At 35.8% G+C, this 20729-nt stretch overlaps 1 protein-coding gene across 2 annotated transcripts in view; it reads right to left on the bottom strand.

Annotated features, from left to right (window-relative positions):
* Positions 1 to 20729, bottom strand: part of ogdhl (oxoglutarate dehydrogenase L) — a 51381-nt gene that overhangs the window by 1777 nt on the left and 28875 nt on the right. The window contains exons 14-22 of one of the 2 annotated variants that reach the window (XM_087279468.1): positions 19517 to 19645; positions 17165 to 17315; positions 10748 to 10875; positions 7843 to 8021; positions 5290 to 5361; positions 2399 to 2524; positions 1777 to 1849; positions 655 to 818; positions 406 to 557 (exon numbers count right to left, since the gene is read on the bottom strand). In XM_087279468.1, coding sequence (XP_087135594.1) covers positions 406 to 557; positions 655 to 818; positions 1777 to 1849; positions 2399 to 2524; positions 5290 to 5361; positions 7843 to 8021; positions 10748 to 10875; positions 17165 to 17315; positions 19517 to 19645 — 1174 coding nt within the window. Of the gene's footprint in view, positions 1 to 405; positions 558 to 654; positions 819 to 1776; positions 1850 to 2398; positions 2525 to 5289; positions 5362 to 7842; positions 8022 to 10747; positions 10876 to 17164; positions 17396 to 18392; positions 19646 to 20729 lie in introns of those variants that run through there. The other variant, XR_015506003.1, reaches the window with a different exon arrangement.

Below are 20729 nucleotides of genomic sequence, written 5' to 3'. Positions count from 1 at the left end.
TTATTTTACAAAACTAGCATAAGCCTAATATTTAGTGTGAGTTGGTGCTCATTTGTCTTATTGTCAATGCAGTAAGGGACTGTATTATCATCAATAACGTGACTTGTTTAGCACAAAAGTTCATAACATATAAAACATTCAGTTTTTGAGTGAACTATCCCTGTAAACCAGCAAAAGTTCAGATTTTGACACACTCTGAGATTATGTGTGCTACTGTATGCACTTAAATTAAAATAGAGCACAATGTTTCCCATCAGACCCAAACAAATTAAACTGTCCTTTAAAATATATGCTCTTTTAATCATGTTAGGATAATCTCAAACAAGACATAACACTGACCTGAGTTTGATCTCCACTGTACTTTTGTTTAAGTGGCTCAAACATTTATCTCCAAAAGACACTTACCATATTGGATTCTTTGGTTGGACTGTGAGGAAACGTGGCCTTATGTAATCATAGTAGCCCATGTTCTTGTGCTCCTCCTGACACCATATGAGTTCAGCATTGCTGTACTTCTCAACCTCAGCCTTGATGAGGTCAAAAGGGAATGGCGATATCTAAGATAAAAAAAAAATGTATTTGATGTTTCTGACAAAGAAAGTAATTTTTTTTTCTGTGCAATTGTACTTAAAATAAAGAAACTATTATGGCGACCTGCTCCAGTCGGACTATTGCAACATTCTCTTCCAACTTCAGCTGTTTTCTTTCTTTGGCTAGCTCATAGTACACCTTTCCAGTGCAGAAGATGACCCTTTTGACCTTTTCAGGGTTTTTGGATGCAGGGCCATCATCTGGAATTACCCTGATAAATTTTGTCCCTGCAAAGAGAAAGTTAGAAATTTTATCCACCAAAGTTGGGAACAGTTTAAAGCCATTGTTTTCAATCAGGGGGTCATGGCAATATGATCTAAAATCATACACAGTGTGGTTGAAAACAAGCTTAAGAAGTTTTTAAAACTTGTTTTTTTATGTTTCTTATTTTAAGTTATCCTTTTAATATCCAATAATTTTACATCCAAGAACTTTGGTTTCCATATAGCTGAAATATATAAGAAGTTTAACAATTTTGAAAACTGAAATTTATTTCTAGTCTTGGGAAAAACATGGAAATTGGATAAATTATTATACATAAAAAATAATTAACAACAGAGTAGCAATATGCTTTTTTTTATTAAATAAAGTGTTAAACCTCAAAAACATTTACATTAAAAATTGCTTATGTAACTGCAAATGAAATAATTATTCAATTACTTCAAGCAAATGTTGTTATTAAACATTTTTAATCAAAATAATGATATAAATAATGATGTATTTAGGTTTGAAAATTATGTTTAAGTATTATTTTAAAGTTATTTTAACTGTAAATATGGGGCTCCTACTCTATTTTATGGTAAAGGAGTTTGTTTCAACCCTTTCTGTATTTCATTCTCTAGAAAAATGTTGGAAACCTGTAACTATGGACTTCTATAGTATTTGTTTTTCTACTATGGAAATCAATGGTTACAGGTTTTCAGCTTTCTTCAAAATATCTTCTTTTTTGTTCAACAAAAGAAAGAAACAATTAAAGGTTTGAAACACTTGATGGAGAGTAAAAATGAATACATTTTCAGTGGGGCAGTGGGAACTCTGTAAATAAAAATGTTGGAAAATGAGCAGAAATATCTTGAGGGCTTTTACAATTGTTTGATTGTCTTTAACAATGGAGCTGCGTCAGAGTCAGAAATTCTAAAGTGCTGATTTAAAGTGTTACAGTGATTTTGTACAAGAATATTATACCTGTGACCATTTCATCAAAACTGGAGCGGGCCTCAGGCAGCCTCAGTAAAGACTTTGGTGTAAAAATGATCAGCTAAAAAAAGAAAAGAAAAAAAAATATGTTCAGTCAAACAAAGACTAACTGTATTTGATTTAAAGATGCATTTAGGAAGTTTAAAACTTCAGTCTAAGTCAAAATATTGCTAAAAACCCAGCTGTGAAACCAAGCAAAACAGTAAATTAAGAGCACTTTCATACAAAACAAACAACAGCATCCCCAGACGCTCACAGTTTAATTTGCTCAGGAAGAGATTTTCTCATGCTCCACAAACCTCTGCACTTCTCCACAACAGGGAATCACTTTAAACAAATGCAGTGGCACAGAAGCAAAAGAGCGTTGGGATGTGTTAAACTTTCACATAAAGTTATGAAGTTAAGACTTCAGTTTATAAAGTCTATCTACATCACAGCACCTGTGTGTCATTTATCTTACAGCTCCAGTCTAAACCTCTACTACAATTCACAATGTGTACAGTTTCAAATTTGCAAAGTAACAGATATGCAAGAAGAGAATAATTAATGCACAAAGTACATTGAGAATGATTTGCTGTAAACACACAGAAAGGAGCAAGTTTTGTCTTACTGGCTTCCTGAATGGTAATAATATTTGCCTCCTAAGCACATGGAAGTAGCTGGCAGGTGTTGAGCAATTGACCACAATCCAATTACAGTCATAGAGCTGCTGGACCTCAAAGTCTCCAGTGTATTCCTTAAATGTGGTAAATAAAACACAGCTCATTAAAATGATTCATTAATATCAGGTTAAAAAAATATATAATGTGTCAAAGTGAAAACAAAATGTACCTTATGAAAATTAAGCATGGTTTTATTTATGTAGTAACCATGCTTTAAAGTCTATTGATTACCATTTGTATAGCTACAGTTATACGACAAATACCATGGTTAAACTATGGGTAATGTAGCAAAACCATGATTAATTTGCACAAAATAAATAAATAAATGACACATTGATACTTTATATTTTATAATTATATGAAATAATGGCCTATTTTAAAGTAAAGTACAGTGTGCGTTTATCTCAATTTTCACTGCCAAAGGTACCAAAATAGCAAACCGTACCTTAACATAGGAGTTTATTTGCAACCCCTTCCTAAAGCTCTAAAACATTTCTTACAAAATAATATATATATATATATATATATATATATATATATATATATATATATATATATATATATATATATATATATATATAAATAAATAAATTAAAAAATGTTGTAATTTAGAGGTTTTTTTTTCTTTTTGATAGTCGTGGTTATAAATCAGGGTTATTTTAACAAATAACAATTTCAACTCTTTTTTGAATTTATAATAATAATGTTTAAAAATTAATTTAACCATTCTGCAAACATGGCAAGTTTTTTGTGGTGTAAATAACAGATTTTTTTTTATTAAAGACAATGTAATCAGTTTACAGATTAACAAAAATAATGTTTTACACAAACACGGTTATTGATAAATGTAATTATTTTACCAAATTACTAAAATACAAATAGTGGTTTTGAAAGTTTTTATTATTATGGGAAAACAAAATACAAACTATGTAACCCTGTGTAAAAAAGGTGTTTGCCTTTGTAGGGATGGTATACAGTTTACCCCAAACAATGAGCAGTCTGTCAGATGAAAAAGAGCCGGAGTCAGAGATTTAAATGAAAAAATCAAGTTTAGTGAAGATAGTTTGCAGTTTCATCAGCAGAAGCCAGCTTCAACACTCGCAATGAGTTCCTAGGCCGCTCTGCTTACAATCACCAATCAATAACAATTATACTCTCACATAACGTCATTAACTGCGTTGTACATATAGGTGATCTAACCTGATTAGTTAAAACACAGATAAACTAGGAAAAATTTCATGTGGGGTTTGTGCATATATTCTGAACAATATCTTAAGCATAAACATCAGACATCCACTAGACTGTTTTAGAGCTGACTCCAGACCTGTGAACTGCTAAACCAAAGACACAATAGACGCAAGAGACCATCTGGGGTAGGAAACTCAAGGATTGTTTCTTGTACGTTCAGCTGTGTTATCAAACTGGTTCAAGACTGTTTCCATCAACAGTCTGCTACAATATCCTCACTACACACAGTTTCTATCTACATAAAAATAAGAATCACTTTAAAAGAATTAACCGTAAAAACAGTAAAATCACTTTAAAAGAATTAACCGTAAAAATAGCAAAATCACTTTTAGACATTTTAGATCGTATTAACTTATAGAAATAACAATAGAGAAAGTTGCTTCCAGTCCACAGCCCTCAGTTCCAATCAAGGTCTCTGTGACCTCTGACCTAGTTTGGTGGTTTCTGAAAATAGTTATAAAGAGACCGGCAAATGCACTGAACATTCTTATATTAAGCAATGTGTTAACTTATTTAATTCAAAGTTAAATACTCATTCAAATAATCAAGTAATTATATTTAATAAAAATATTGAGAAACAAGATAATAAGAAAAAGGATAAATCATGCTGAGATGGATTGGAAGGTATAAATCCGAATTGTTCACCTTCTAAATCTAATTACTGGTTGAGCCACTCTTAGCAGCAGCAACTGCAATCAAGTGTTTTATGATAACTTGCAATGACGCTGTTAGAATGCTATGAAGGAAGTTTGGCCCTCTCATCTTTGCAAAACTGTTGTAATTCAGCCCCATTGCAGGGTTTTCTAGCTGGGGTCGCCTTTTTAATGTCATGCCACAACATCCTAATTGAATTCGGATCAGGACTTTGACTAGGCCTCTGCAACATCTTGCTCCAGAATCATTGAGTTTTTCTACAGCCATTTAGAAGTGGACTTGCTGGTGTGCTTTGGATCATTGTTCTGTTGCAGAACCAGAGTTTTTTTCAGCTTGAGGTCATTAACAGATGACTGGACATTCTTCTTCAGAATATTTTGGTACTTGGCAGAATTCATGGTTCCATTTATTAAGTCTTCCAGGTCCTGAATAAGCAAAACAGCCCCAGACCATCACCACATTTTACTACTGGTCTGATGTCTTTTTCTGAAATTTGGTGTTACTTTTATTCCATGAATGAATAAATGAATAAATTAATTAATGAACGAATAAACGAATGAATGAATGAATGAATGAATGAATGAATGAATGAATGAATGGTACAAACACTTACACCACTGCATACATAGTATTAGTATTTACTTTTAGTTAAAAATAATAACCCTGCCATTAACTAATTCCTGTCTGGTTTGGCCTTTTCCCTGTTTAATGATTACATCTTCTAAATACTGATCAGAGCTGTAACTACTATCCCTGTACCCCTGAATGTGTTTATTCATGATGCCCTGCCACTGCGACTGACACTGCTGGACTAAACAGGAAAGCAGTATCAACAAGAACTATATTAAGCATCAAACAAATTGGCAATCAGTGAAGTGTGTCCGTTTCCAACTACCTGTGGCCATCAGCATGAGGCATTGCAGGAAGGACCACTCACCGGATAGCGATCGGGGTCATCTTTGCTCATCTGCAGGAAGCGTTCAGGCCGTGCTGACGAGTGCTCCGGGCCCTGTTCATTAGTGCAAACACACACACACACACACCAGCGCTAATGAGAGGAGCTCTATCAAACGGCACACTGAGCTGAAGAATTATAGCCTCATTTATCGGCTTACACCAAACTTGAGTCATCATTATTGATCTTAGTACTGCTATTCTGCCTTTGAGTAAAAAGAAACAAAAGGAGTTTAGCCAGTCTTTTACATCATTAGATTCAGTGATCTGTATGGGCTGTTGTTATCTACAGTACATAACAGATTCTAAAAATAACACTGGGTTTCACTGGGCAAATCAGAGAAAATAAGCTGTTAAATATTACATGATATTTATGCTGATGTCCTGGGTGCTTTAAATTACGTATGTAAATGGAACAGATTCTTGTATGTTTACAAACAGTGGGGGAAAATTCTGGAGAAATGATTTTCATGTAGAATTTCATGGTAAATTTAACAATTACAAAGTGACATGCTGGATTAATAATTAACATTCAAACAACAACACCTAAATTCATATTTCTCTCTAAACATATCATTCAATAATTGTTGTATTTACAACTTTAAAAAAATTTTAAAAATCGGAGTGAAAAAATTGGGAAAAAATATTAGTTTAATAAAGAGATGCAGTATATCTAAACATACTGTTTATCAATTATTTTTTAATTGTAGCAGTAAATTTACTATTAGCCTTTTACAGTTACATGGGATATTCGTGAAAATTTTCATGCAATAATATTTTTTATTACTAATGTGTAAAAACAAGTAAAGGGAACTCACTAAGAAAGCATGTAGACAATTATTTATTTTGTGTGTGTGAATGGCTCATAGTCTTACTGTATATCAGTAATAGTCTGATACAGTCTCTGCAAACTTTATTAGGTACACCTTACTAGTACCAGGTTGGACCCCCTAACTGCCTTAATTGTTCATGGCATAGATTCAACAAGGTACTTGAAATGTTCCACAGAGATTTTGGTCCATGTTGACATGATAGCAGTTGATGCAGATTTGTTGGTTGCACATCCATGATGCGAATCTCCCGTTTAGCCACAACCAAACGGTGCTCTATTGGATTAAAATCTGGTGACTTTGAAGGCCATTTGAGTACAGTGAACTCACTGTCATGTTCAAGAAATCAGTCTGAGATGATTAACTCTTTATGACATGGCACATTATCTTGCTGGAAGTAGCCATCAGAAGATGGGTCATAAAGGGATGGACATACGTAGACAGCAAAAATACTCAGCTAGACTGTGGTGTTGACGCTCATTTGGTTCTAATAGGCCCAGAATGTGCCAAGAAAATATCCCCCACACCATTACATCACCACCACCAGCCTGAACTATTGACACAAGGCAGGTTAGATTCATGCTTTCATGTTGTTTATGCTAAATTCTAACCCGAAAGTCACAGCAAGACTTATCAGACCAGGCAAATGTTTTTTCCAAACTTCAATTGTCCAATTTTGATGAGCCTGAGTGATTTGTAGCCTCAGTTTCCTGTTTTTAGCTGACTGAAGTAGCACCCGATGTGGTTTTCTGCTGCTTTAGCCCATCAGCCACAAGGTTTGATGTGTTGTGTGTTCAGAGATGCTCTTCTGCATACCTCGCTTGTAACGAGTCGTTATTTGAGTTACTGTTGCCTTTCTATCAGCTCAAACCAGGCTGGCCATTCCCTGTAAACCCTAAACATGGTTGTGTGTGAAAATCCCAGTAGATCAGCAGTTTCTGAAATACTCAGTCCAGCCTATCTGGCACCAACAACCATGCCACGTTCAAAGTCACTTAAATCACCTTTCTCCCCCATTCTGGTGCTCGGTTTGAACTACAGCAGATCGTTTTGACGATGCCTTAATGCACTGAGTTGCTGCAATGTGGTTGGCTGATTAGAAATTTGCACTAATGAGCAGCTGGACCGCTGTACCTAATAAAGTGGCCGGTGAGTGTATACTTAAGAACAATTCTTAACACCTCACTTGTCAACATAATTCTGGTGAACTGCAGAGCCTGCACAAACAAATCTATTGCAAATACCAGTTTTCTCACCAGTGTTTATTTATAATCATAGTTACGCAATGTCAGTCTTAGCAGCATGGACTTTGTTGATATGCTCGCAATCTGTATATTGCTTGCTATGGTTTTTTCACGTTTTAATTTTTTTACTTGAGTATATATAGACTATAATAAACTTTGTCAGATTACAGTATGAATTACTTCAAAAATGTAAGCATTAATGCCCTGTGTTATTCACAGAAGAAAAAAAATATTTAGTCATTTAAGTTTTTCAAGTTACATGCGGTCCACTCATTTGTGATACACCTTTTTTCATTATTTTCAGCATGAGTAATTAGGACACTGAATAATGTTCAGTCACTTCTAAGTTATGTGTTCACTTAACGATCCTTGGTATTGCCCAAAAAAACAAGGGTTTTTAAGGGGCATTAATATAAAGCCTTAAAAAAAAATTTTTTTATATATATATATGAGCAGACTTACCATTCCCTCCATTCCATGGGGCAAGAGTAAAACAATGCCATTGTGTCGGACCCACTTGGCCTGTCCTGCAGAGATGAACTGGTCTATGATGCACTGAGCTGTGTTGTGAAAGTCACCAAACTGAGCCTCCCAGCACACCAGGGCATTAGGATTCGCCATGGCAAAACCAAGTTCAAAACCTGATGAAAAGTTACACATGTCAGGATTATTTTTGACAATTTATTTTTGTCAATAATTGTAATTCCAAAGTGAGATTCTTGTCTGCATATAGCCAGTGCTCTACACAGAGATCTGATCTTTATCCATTCTGTCTGGAATGACATGAAAAAACAAAACAAACTGAGGCAAACTAAATCCAGAAGAACCCTCTGCTGAAAACACTAAGATGGCTGGAAGGGCATCTACTGTGTAAAACATATGCTGGAATAGTTGCCGGTTCATTCTGCTGTGGTGACCCTGATAAAAAAGGGACTAGGCCCAAAAAAAATATGAATGAATGAATGAGAGGAAGTTTCGACAGGATTAATCAACAACAGGCAAGACATATTAAAACTGATCAACAGAATGCTGGCAATGAAGGAAGAAAATGGCTCATCTCAAGCTACAGATCCTGCAGCAAAACTGTCACTTGATGGAAGCACTGGAAGTAGGGAGAAAAATAATTTTTTTGCAAATTAGTTGAAATGTCTCTTCATTACAACACGTTCCTTGCAGATGACCTAGTGCCATCCAGGTTTACACATTAGCTACTGGGAAAGCAGAAGTTCCACATTTAAAAAGCATGTCAAAAGGTTACAAAACATTTGTGTCAGCGGTATGTTTTAGCTTTGTTTGCCAAAGAAAAGAAAAAAACATTTGTGTCAGCATAATGTATTAGCTACTGTATAGCTAAAGCAACAAGATTTTACCTCTTGTATAGTAATACATGTGTGCTGAGCACCAATAGCATTAAAGGCGAGCTTAAAAAGTAAGCAGTGCGATTTAATCTGACTTCTGTATATGTGAGTCTTAGTAGACTATTATTCTCAACGCAGACAATGTCTGGATCTTATTTATTTCTTACATTTGTTTATCATCTTTTTCCATTGAATTTAGGTTTAATCATTTCTACTTTTATTGATTTACTTCTGGAGTAGCAATTTTCTTTGAACTTTATTTGTAAATACCCATCAACAAGATCTACCTTAGGTAAGTTGTTTTATTCCTTGAACATGATTACAAACTTAACCAATCCTAAAAAAAACTCTTACTAAGAAATTTTTTTTTTCAACATAATTTTAAACACAATAGTTTTAATTAGTAATTCTGTACTCTTTGTCATGATGACTACATATTTTTGTACTTATTTTGTAAGACACTAGTATTTATTTATAAGTGCAATATAAAGGATTAACTAGATTATATTGTTACCTTGGAAGGTTAAAATTCTGTGATTTGCCAAGCTAATAGACAAAAGTGGTTGTTCTATAGCCAGTTGAAAAAATATATAAAGGGGGCTAGCAGTGATCCTAAATAGTTTTTATGAATTAAAAAAAATGCTTTTATTCCAGCCAAACAAACAAAAAAATTACCTTTTTCAGAAAAAAAAAATATTTTATAAGAAACACTGTAAAATTTCCTTGCTCTTTTACCTTCACAGGAAATATAAAAAAAAAAACAATACAAATGGATATATTATTAATATATATTATATATATAGATACACACACACACACACACACACACACTCACTGGTCACTTTATTAGGTACACCTGTCCAACTTTTCGTTAATGCAAATTTCTAATCAGCCAATCACATGGCAGCAACTCAACTGCATTTAGGCATCTAGATATGGTCAAGATGATTTGCTGCAGTATGAAGTGAGCATCGGAATGGGGAAGAAAGGTGATTTAAGAGACTTTGATCGAGGCATGGTTGTTAGTGCCAGTTAGGCTGGTCTGAGTATTTCAGAAACTGCTGATCTACTGCGATTTGCATACACAACCATCTCTAGGATTTACAAAGAATGGTCCAAAAACTAGAAAAATATCCAGTAAGCGGCAGTCCTGTGGGCGCAAATGCCTTGTTGATGCCAGAGGTCAGAGGAGAATGGCCAGACTGGTTTGAGCTGATAGAAAGGCAACAGTAAGTCAAATAATCACTCGCTACAACCGAGGTATGCGGAAGAGCATCTCTGAACACACAACCCGTCCAACCTTGAGGCGGATGGGCTACAGCAGCAGAAGACCACACCAGTTCAGGTTGGTAGTGGTGGTGTAATGGTGTGAGGGATATTTTCTTGGCACACTTTACTTTACTTGTTCATTAGTAACAAATGAGCATTGTGTCAATGCCACAGCGTTCCTGAGCATTGTAGCTGACCATGTCTATCCTTTATGACCACAGTGTACCCATTTTTTTCATGGCTACTTTCAGCAGGATAATGCGCCAAGTGCAATTCATCTCAGACTGGTTTCTTAAACATGACAATGATTTCACTGTACTCAAATAGCCTCCACAGTCACCAGAACTCAATCCAATAAAGCACCTTTTAAATGTGGTGGAACGGGAGATTCACGTCATCGATGTGCAGCAGACAAATCTGCAGCAACTGTGTGACGCTATCATGTCAATATGGACCAAAATCTCTGAGGAATTTTTCTAGCACCTTGTTGAGTCTATGCCATGGAGAGTTAAGGCACTTCTGAAGGCAAAATGGGGTCCAACCCGGTACTAGTTAGGTGTACCTAAAAAAGTGGGCGGTGAGAGTATAAACAGGATGTGTCCGTGAATATTGAGAGCAGTTTGTTCTGTACAGTCTGCTCATTTTTGGAGGTCATTTTTCAGATATTATCAATAACAAATATCTTGAATGTTTCAAATTCTGGATTGATATCAGATAAAAACAGCACAGATGCATCTTACCTAAAACCCCATACTCAGACAATGAGCTGTTGCACACTGTGTAGAGAGCCTGGTTCTGCCACAAGTGGTTCATCGGGACACAGAAGCGCTTATCAACTTCCTGATCATGCAGGACATGGTGACGGTGACTGGAAAGAGCAAGTCATAAAATGTATTAAATAAATGCAGCTATAGAAAAATGTCAAGCTTTTATTAGTGTTACATTAAGTTAACATTAACATTAAATTAAGTTAATTAGTGTTACATTCAGTTAACATTAACATGGTTAATGTTAATGTTCAGTTAACATTAACATGTTCCTTAACCCAATCACAGAAATCAGGGCATTCGAATGACTTCTAAAAGATCATTTGACACTGAAAACTGAAAAAAAATGGCTGCTGAAATTTCAGCTTTGCTATCACAGAATTAACCTAACACAACATAATAAATAAAAATATTTATTGAAAAAAAGCTTTTCGCTTAAATTCATCTTTGGTGTTTTTTTTTCTTTCAAAACATTAAAAAATATCCACTCACAACTGATGAGTGCTTTAATGAGTGATTTAATCCAAATGTATCGTTGTGTACAAGCTTACCCTTGCACACCCTGTGAAAGACTTTTCAACAAATCAGACAATGTAGTTATATGCGAATGCCAACACAGGCTCATTGGGAAAATGTGCCCTGGTTTACATTTTTGAGAACCAAGAAATATGTGCTCACGGGTACATATAGCTGGATTTTGTGTGAAAAAAGAAAGCTACGGTGCGATGCCAGTGACTGCTTACCTTTGTATGGATGGCTTTTCCAGCATAATTGGTTTTACTCAGTAGCTCACAGCAAACTGCGACAGACGTAACAGGCAGAGCAGACCAAAGTTTGAATGTGCACCAGAAGGATGTTAATATTTTCAGAAGAATTTACAATTAACTCTTTGCTATCTGAATGTTGAAGCTGGCTTCTGCTGATGAAACTGCAATTTATCTTCAGTAAACTTAATTTATTTATTTGAATCTCTGACTCCGGCTCTTCTACATCTGACAGACTGCTCATTTTTTTGGTTAAATCTGTAAATAATCCCTACAGTTTAGGTGAATTCACGTCAAATGGCACATATGGGAAATAGTGCCTTTTGAGATTTGAACTTGTCAAAAATGTACACGATGCCCTCTAGTTGACTTGTGAATACAAAAACTGCAAGAAGGTGAGTACACATATATTGGTTCTCAAAATATACCCAGAGTTGATCAATGCTTATCTCTAAAAACAAGCAGGGTGGACATGCTGGTTTTATGGACAAAAAAAGCTCAGTAATAATTTCAATATAGATGCTGAAATACTGTATGTATATTCAGCCTTTGTTCACTCACTGCATGCTTAGAATAATTTTCTACCCAACCTGACAATTCCCGCAAAATTTGGATCTGGTTTCCAAAATCTCACGTTTAAACTGGGTACTACCAAAAGAGAGAGATAACAGATAAAACTATTGGTTGTGGAAGGATTGTAGGCTAAACATCAGTTTTGTTTGCCCCTTTGTGATGAGACATGAGTGCTGCCTAAAACCTGAGGTTCCAGTCTTTACTGCAGTCTTTACTGCTTTGAGGTATTATCACATCCAGCAAAGAGTAATTTTTTTTTCCATTTGCATCTAAAACGCATGAAAGACTCCCATACATCAGACTTGCCTGATGTGGGTTTCTTAACAGTAAACTGACCGATTGCTAATGCAAGATGTTGATGTTGATATTTGGTTGATTTCAGGTTGATTTTAGGTTGGACATTGGAGTCGGCCAGAGGTTGAGTTGATGTCAACCTGATTTTTTTATTTCCAAACAAAACCCAACGTCCCCACAATGTTGGGGTATAACGTCAATATGACATCATGTTGATGTTCTGTGCCTGCAAGGTAACAGTCATGGGCACTGGCTGTACCGGTGCTCAATAAGAATGAAGAAATCACAGATATGCTGTTGCAAAATAACATCAGATCTCAGAAATGCTATATTATTAGCCAGCTTTCTCCCGCTCCCGGTTACTGAGCGCGTTTTGTTCGGAAATTTAGGCCCAATCCCAATTCAACTCCTTAGCCCTTCCCCTTACCCCTACCCCTTGTTTTATGCGTGCCCGTGAGAGTGGTGTCCCAATTCTCTTTAGCTTGAAGGCATAGGGCTAAGGGCAAGTGGTATACACCACTTCAAACGAAGACTTTTCAGGACCACACTTGAAACCAAGGGGTAAGAAAAAAATCCCAGAATACCCCAGCAACAGCTGCACCCGGAAGTAAGGAGATCAACAAATTAGAATTTTTTTTGTCATTATTACGATTTTTTACAACAAACAAACATGTGTTTTGATATATTTATAACCGAGTTAATGTTTTACCATCATGCTTTGAAAAAAAACGCTAAAATAATACCCGCTAAATTTCACGATCTATAATCCCTAATCATAACTCCCGTACAGCAGTCCCACAACTTTCTGTCACTCGATGACACAAAATAAAATTGGGATTGGGCCTTAATCCCCTGCCGCAAGAAATCTGGTCGGGTCCCACGGCACCCGTGGTACAGCTGCGGAAATGCAAACCTCTACATTGTAGGGATGCTTTATTTAAAGTAATATGAAACATATGTCAATTTGCTCAATTTCTAGAATAATTTATCACATATTGAAATTCTCATTATTTAGCATGATATAGCATATTGAATTTTGCACAACACTAGTTTATATGTAAATCATTGTGAGGAACCTTTTCCTTAACTCTAATGTTGAACTGTGATACTCCAACTCTTTATGTCCTATCAGTGTGAAAGATCATGGACGGCAGTGGACTGCAGACAGGAGATGTGATACGTTTTGCTGGCTCACTCTGATGCAATGTTCAAACCAGACATCAAACCCAGCGCGATTAGACAATGTTTAAAGTCCTCTAAATATCACAGTAATGATGCCTAGTGCAGACCGTCCCAACTTACAACGAGTGCAAACGCATTACATAACCTTTAAATACAGCATTACCCTAACAACCCGGGTAATTCACATTTGAGAAATAAGGTCTTCTCTCTTAGATAATGTTGTGAAATGGAGAATGTAACCACAAGGAATGTGTTCAGGCTAATTGGGGTCTGTCTGCCATGCTCATTTAATCACAAATGTAAATCAAAAGTGGCTCTTTAAGCTAAAGTGTCCTGTCTCTGTGGGCTAGCTCTGGAAACACAGAGAATCAGGGGAGTAAACAGTTTCCTCAGTGCATCAGCTGTGTGTTGCTTTCATCAATCAAGGGAGCAGAGCACAGTACTCGGTGCAATCCCAAACACAGTAGACTGAATCAATTACTCATAGCCATTAACTCCCTGAGTAACAAGCAGAACCAGCAGACTGAATCATACCAATATGTTCACTGCCTCAGCCTTTTCATGAGGAGAAAAAAAGGGGAATATATGCACCAGCAGACAATCTACTTTGATAAAAAGGCTCATAACACACACAAGCCACTCTGCTGACGCTTTTCACTTACATTTTACCTTCATTACGCTCTACGCAAAGCATAAAACTGTCTGGTGGAGCCCATTGAGAGAAAATGTAGAGTCAAAAACTGTAAAGTGAATCAGTAAATAATGCTATTTGTGTTGCAATGAATGGCTCAGAGTTTCATTGATGTGTGGACTGTTTTCAAACAAATCCGGCAGCCATAAAATCCCCACACAGGATGAACAGACATGGGAGTATGTGTCTCTATTCTGCTGTTGGGTGACATAAACCGGGTTTCCTGCAGAAGCAGTACCGTGACGGCACCATGTGGGTGTCTCTTCGCCACTCCCAAAGGAGTCCGTCTGTGCGCGACAAGCTGACGTCATTTGTCAATGAGTTGACATCTGAGTTTTAACGGAACCATAAGGTAGAGAATATTTACATGCCTATTTTTAGTTGCAAAAATGTAGTCAGCTGAAGACTGTGAAGCATACCAATTCATGAATTCATGGATTAGTTCACTTCAGAATGAAAATATAATCAAGGAATATATATATAAAATATATATATCAAATATATATCAAGGAATAAGGACCTTAAAAGCTGAATGATTGGTCTTTTTTATTTATTAAATGTATGTACTTTTTAACAACAAATAGCTTGTCTGGCACTAGCTCTGAGATGAAAGCATTTGCAATCCAATTCAATTCAACTAATCTTTATTCATATTGTGCTTTTACAATGAAGATTGTGTCAAAGCACCTTAACATTGATGAAATTCTATTAAATTAAAACTGCTTCAGTTCAGTTGCAGTTAAAATAAAACATTTTTTGCTTAGAAAGTGAACTAATCCAAAACAAGATATTTTGAAGAATGCTAATTTAAAGAATGCTAACCCAACAACTCCATCATAGAAAAACAAAAATACTTTGGAAGTCAATGAGTCCCAGCATTTTCCAAAATTATTATTTTGTTATTTTGTGTTTAACAGAAGTGTTTTTTATAAGTTGGAGTGTTTTGTGATCTTTCAAATTGGGAGGCATCATTATATCAGACTACAAAATACACAAGACATGTGACTTTGATAGGGGAAAAAAGTGTAACAGTCAATATGGTGAATAAAGCCCCGCCTACTAATACAGGAGCTAATCATCGATTGCTACAATATATGGCGAATAAAGCCTGCCGTCTAGTACAGGAGCCAATCATCAATCGCTGTAGACCTTTTTCTTTGCTGCTGTATGGAGGCCGACATATCGACCAGCGTCTTCTGGTAGAACGGTTAGAACTTTCGTTTACAATAGGTAACTTGCGCTCCGGGTTTCAATAGCATTTTAAGTGGATTACGGAGTGTTTTTGTGACACACAACTTTGAAAGGTGTATGTTAAAGCCATTATAATCTGCCAGATGTGGTTTAAGCGCGAGAGAAAAAACTTTCTCCTAGTTCACGTGTCTGCCATCAGAAATACAGTGTGTGTGTGTGTGTGTGTGTGTGTGTGTGTGTGTGTGTGTGTGTGTGTTTCCCCGGCCTGTCAGCTGTAAGCTCAGCAGCTTTCAACACACACACACACAAACACGCACACACGCTCATGCACGCGCACGCAACACTTCACTGCATTATAGAGCAAACCAGATTATTGACATGAAACTTACCAGGTATGTCATGCAATTTACAAAACTGACCAATGAAAGTCTGTTACTGATACTCTGCTGGCTGATTTGCTGTTCATTCTAATCGCGAGCCGTTTGTTTCGTTTAGTGTGTTGTATTTACCCCGGTTTGTGTTAATCTGTCATTTCAAAATGACACTAGCCTCTATTTTTACTTTGTCACAGTTATTAAATCAGTGTGTTAGTGCGGGAAAGTGCAGGCTATGTGTGTGTGTGTGTCAAACATTTTGGTGAATTACATTTGTTTGGGTTGGTTATGTATTTGAAAGCAAAAGATGCCGTCTGACAGCAAGGAGAAAATGCTTCACAGCAGTTGCTTTCCATCCTATTAGATTGCATTTTTTAAAATGCTCAGTCCAGGAGGTGGCGCTAATCGACAACAGTATTAGTGTAAAGATGATAAAAGCAGGTAAAATAGATTAAAACTATTGTTTCAAAGCTGTCCAAATGTGACTGTTTATACGCATCAGCTGCCTACTGGAAGTTCTTAGCATTCTCCTAGCGCGTAGACTGACAATACTCTGGGGGAGGGGCTCAGACCAGACATGAGTTTCTGCAGATTTTGTGTGATTTAGATGATTAGAAATTAAGCTAAAGAGACAGTAGTTGTTTAATTTTATTTCTGATTCCTAATACAAAATTCAATGGTAAGCTTGGCAGGAACTTTTTGGAGAATTTGATGTTTCCCCATTCAGACAGAATTTAATTGCCTTAAAGGGACTTTGATTATATGCAATATGGGTATTGCTTCAATAATACTTGCATTTTTTCTGGATAGTGACTTTACAAGGTTAACAAAGATGTGGGTATTAAGTGATTACTTAATATTACTTACTATTTTTATTTTTAAATTTTTTACTATTTTATTTTTTTTAATGATTATTTCTCTGTCTTCCTTTTTTTAGACAAAGGGAGTTTTGAATGGTACATAGTTACTTATTTGTATTACGCACTGTGATTTGCTCACATTGATGATGTTCACTAACTAGTATTTTTAAAGATGTTGTTTGTTCTGTGTATATGTCTGATGAAGATCATGGGCCTGAAACGTCATATATAATAAAATATTCATACAGATAGTATGCAAGATTGTTTGTTTCTCTTGTTTTGAACAGAAGAAAAAACAAGTGAAGAGTAAATGAATGATGAGGTAGTTTTCTATTTTGAGTGAACTATCCCTTTTAATGGCATGTGATGAATTTCTTTACCTTTTGCTCCATAAATTATAAAAGACAATAAATAAATAAGTATTGAAAGTGGTTTCTATTGAAATGTAATGACCGTCTTACCTAAATGTTCCTCTTTCTACATCTTGTCCACTGAGTCTCACATGAATGCCGTCCTTCAACAAAGAGCCAAATGCCATGTACTCTGCCAGGGCCCAGTCCGCCATACGCTTTGTAATCATATCTGCTCGGCCTCGAAGGATACGTGATAAGCCTGAAATAACACAGATATAGAATGTATACAAATTACCATATACTTGTATTGAGTTATTCATTTATTCACTTTCTTTTCGGCTTAGTCCCTTTATTAATACAGGGGTTGCCACAGTGGAATGAACCGCCAACTTATGCAGCACATGTTTCATGCAGCTGATGTCCTTCCAGCCGCAACCCATCTCTGGGAAACATCCATACATACTCATTCACACTCATACACTATGGGCAATTTAGCATACCCAATTCACCTGTTCCGCATGTCTTTGGAGTGTGGGGGAAAACAGAGAACCCGAAGGAAACCCATGCGAATGCAAACTCCACACAGAAATGCCAACTGACCCAGCCTAGATTTGAACCAGTGATTTTCTTACTGTGAGGCTAAAGCACTACCTACTGCGCCACTACGTTGCCCGTGTTGAGTCAATCATTGAAAATAAATCACATTTTCTAAAGTAAAGTAAAGTTGATCCAACTTGATGTTAGCTTACAAAATCCATTTTTGATAAACTTTAATAGATAAATTGAATAATTCTTTATAAGCTACCTAACATATTTGTTAGTCAGAAAACAATAATATTTATATGATAGAGTGAATCAATAAATAAAAAAATCCTCAAGTGAAACTGTTAAGCCAACATAATTTTAGTCAGATAGTTAGATAAGTCAAACAAATGCCATTAAACATTTCTTAATTAAAAAGTATATTTTTAGCTGAAAAAAACGAAGTAAAAAAATTATAATTGTTATATAACTAAAACTTAAATAAAATAGATCACATATAACAAATAAGAATAATAAAAACTAAAATATTTACAGTGTTAACACTGTTAAAGACACCTAAATCTATTTACTCTATAATGGTCATTCATAATAAACACTAAACTACTAAACGTATATATAAATATAAACATATTAAGCATCTGGGACTGATCATAAAATAAAATGTTTTTGTAAATCTGAGTTCAATAAAATAAAATATTATTTTCTGAAATATCATTTCAGGCCGTTCATTCCGCTGTAGCGACCCCAGATTAATAAAGCGACTAAGCCGAAAAGAAAATGAATATCATTTCACTTAATAAATATGATCAAATTAACAGCAAGAAAACCCATCAATGTACATTTATTCACTTGTTTGTTCTGTCAACATTAAATCAGATAAACTGTATTGGTTATCACAAATCTAAGCTTTAAAAATGTCTTATGTGTTCACATGCCTTCCACAGTTTACGCTCATAAAAAAACAAACCAATCAGAATATCCTGTTTTATCATAGACAATATCCCACTAAAATAAAGCTGCAGTCTATATAAAGGAAATACGTTTGCCTGTCGTTTTAGTTTGATGCTCTGAGGCAGTTGTGCTTAGAGGCAGGCAATAAAGCGAGTTTAGCGGGAGGACTATGGTGGTTAGGGTGATTTAGCAGAATTTAAGGCTGCCAGATTGGAGTCGGCTCTTTAAGTGTAATGGTCCCATAGTGCAACTCCATCAATCCACTATGGCTCCCCTGCGTCCGCGGCTCAGTGAAAGAAATTATGGCCCCGTTTGGAGCAATGAGACATTCCTATATCAGAAGGGCAGGAATCATCTGTCAGAGCTTTGCTGATGTTCCACACCATTACCACCATCATCCTCTGATGCTTTGATGTCAGTTTCCAGTGTTTTGTCCCCAGTGGTTAAAGCTTAACAGTACATAAGATATAATCTAGCTGATGAACTGACTGCTGGGAACAGCCTCTGGGACTCGGCAACAATAATTAAAGTGGTAGTTAAAGCAAAAGAGAAAAATCTGTTGAAATTTACTCACCCTTATGCCTTTCAACAGCGGTTTAATTTCTAGATTACATACATACATTACTCAGTCACTATACAATATATATTAAATGTCTATTTTTCAGTTACAGCTATCGCATGCATCAAGCCAATAGTACAGTATATATCAAGATTATAGCTTACTGAAATATAACCTGAAAGTTCTGTTGTCTAGTTTTATGTTTTTAGTATATTTTTGGAAATTGACAGGCATGGGTACCTTTCCACATACTTGTTTTATGTGTAAAATTATGCTCTTCCCTGGTTTGAATCTACAACCTACTGAGTTACTAGCCTAAATAAATACATACTTACAAAATTAGGATTTTAAATTTCACACGCCGACCTCTGAATGAAATGCTTTCCTATCAAAATCCCTAAACTCACCACTGTGAATGGCAAAGTCCTTTAGAGGGACTGAACTTGCTACTTCACCAATGTGCTTGAGCACCTCCTCACTCAGTCCAGTGGAAGGGCAGCTCATGCTCTTTGGTTCTCCATCTGGTTTGAAGAAGTCTTAAACAGACAAGAGAGAACATGTCAGCATTTACGGCCACTAAATCTGTAACTCTCAACTATAGATTTGGGGTCCAGTAGGGAGTTAAGCAAACAAACAAAGAGGCATTTGACTTACAATGATTTAAAAATGTATATGTGACATTGAAATAAGATAAGCATGGACCCAGCCTCAGTTTCCTGTTCTTAGCTAACAAGGTGTAGCACCCGGTGTGGTCTACTGCTGCTGTAGCTCATCCGCCTCAAAGTTTGACATGTTGTGCATTCAATGATGCTCTTCCGCATACCTCAGTTGTAAAGAGTGGTTATTTGACTTACTGTTGCCTTTCTATCAGCTTAAACTAGTCTGGCCATTCTTCTCTGACCTCTGGCATCAACAAGGCATTTGCGCCCACAGAACTGCCACTCTTTTTTGGACCATTCTCTGTAAACCCTAGAGATGGTTGTGCGTGAAAATTCCAGTAGATGAGCAGTTTCTGAAATACTCAGACCAGCCCGTCTGGCACCAACAACCATGCTACGTTCAAAGTCATTTACATTGGAAATCATCTTCTTCATTCTGATGCTCAGTTTGAACTGCAGCAGATTGTCTTGAGCATGTCTACATGCCTAAATGCATTGAGTTGCTGCCATGTGATTGGTTGATTAGAAATTTGCGCTAACGAGCACTTGGGCAGGTATAAAGTGTCCGGTGAGTGTATTTCTGATTTTAAAGAACTTTTACAGCATTTACCCAAAAAAAAAAAAAAAAAAAAGGAAAACTTACTTATCATTCATAAAATAAAAAAATACATTTTAGATACTTTTTATTAGTTATAACAAGCTGTAAAAAATCTATTAAGCTAAAGCTGTCCATAATTAAATATTTGTACATTAAAACAAGTTGAAAATAAAACAAAATTTTGGGTGTGTTTACATGACACAGTTTTCAACAAAAATGGAAAATTTTTATTCATTAAAGTTATACTGCCAACTACTGGTTTGGCCTGCATATTACTTTTTTCTGGTTGTGCATTTACTAACGTGAACAATACATTCAATACAGTGTTTGTTCATGTTTGTTAACATTAGTTAATAAAAATAA

This window comes from Danio rerio, chromosome 13 (assembly GCF_052040795.2).
Source record: "Danio rerio strain M-AB ecotype USA chromosome 13, GRCz13ab, whole genome shotgun sequence".
In the NCBI taxonomy this organism is placed as follows: Eukaryota; Metazoa; Chordata; class Actinopteri; order Cypriniformes; family Danionidae; genus Danio; species Danio rerio.
The sequence above is the reverse complement of the archived record's forward strand: the minus strand, read 5'-3'. Positions and strand labels throughout refer to the sequence as shown.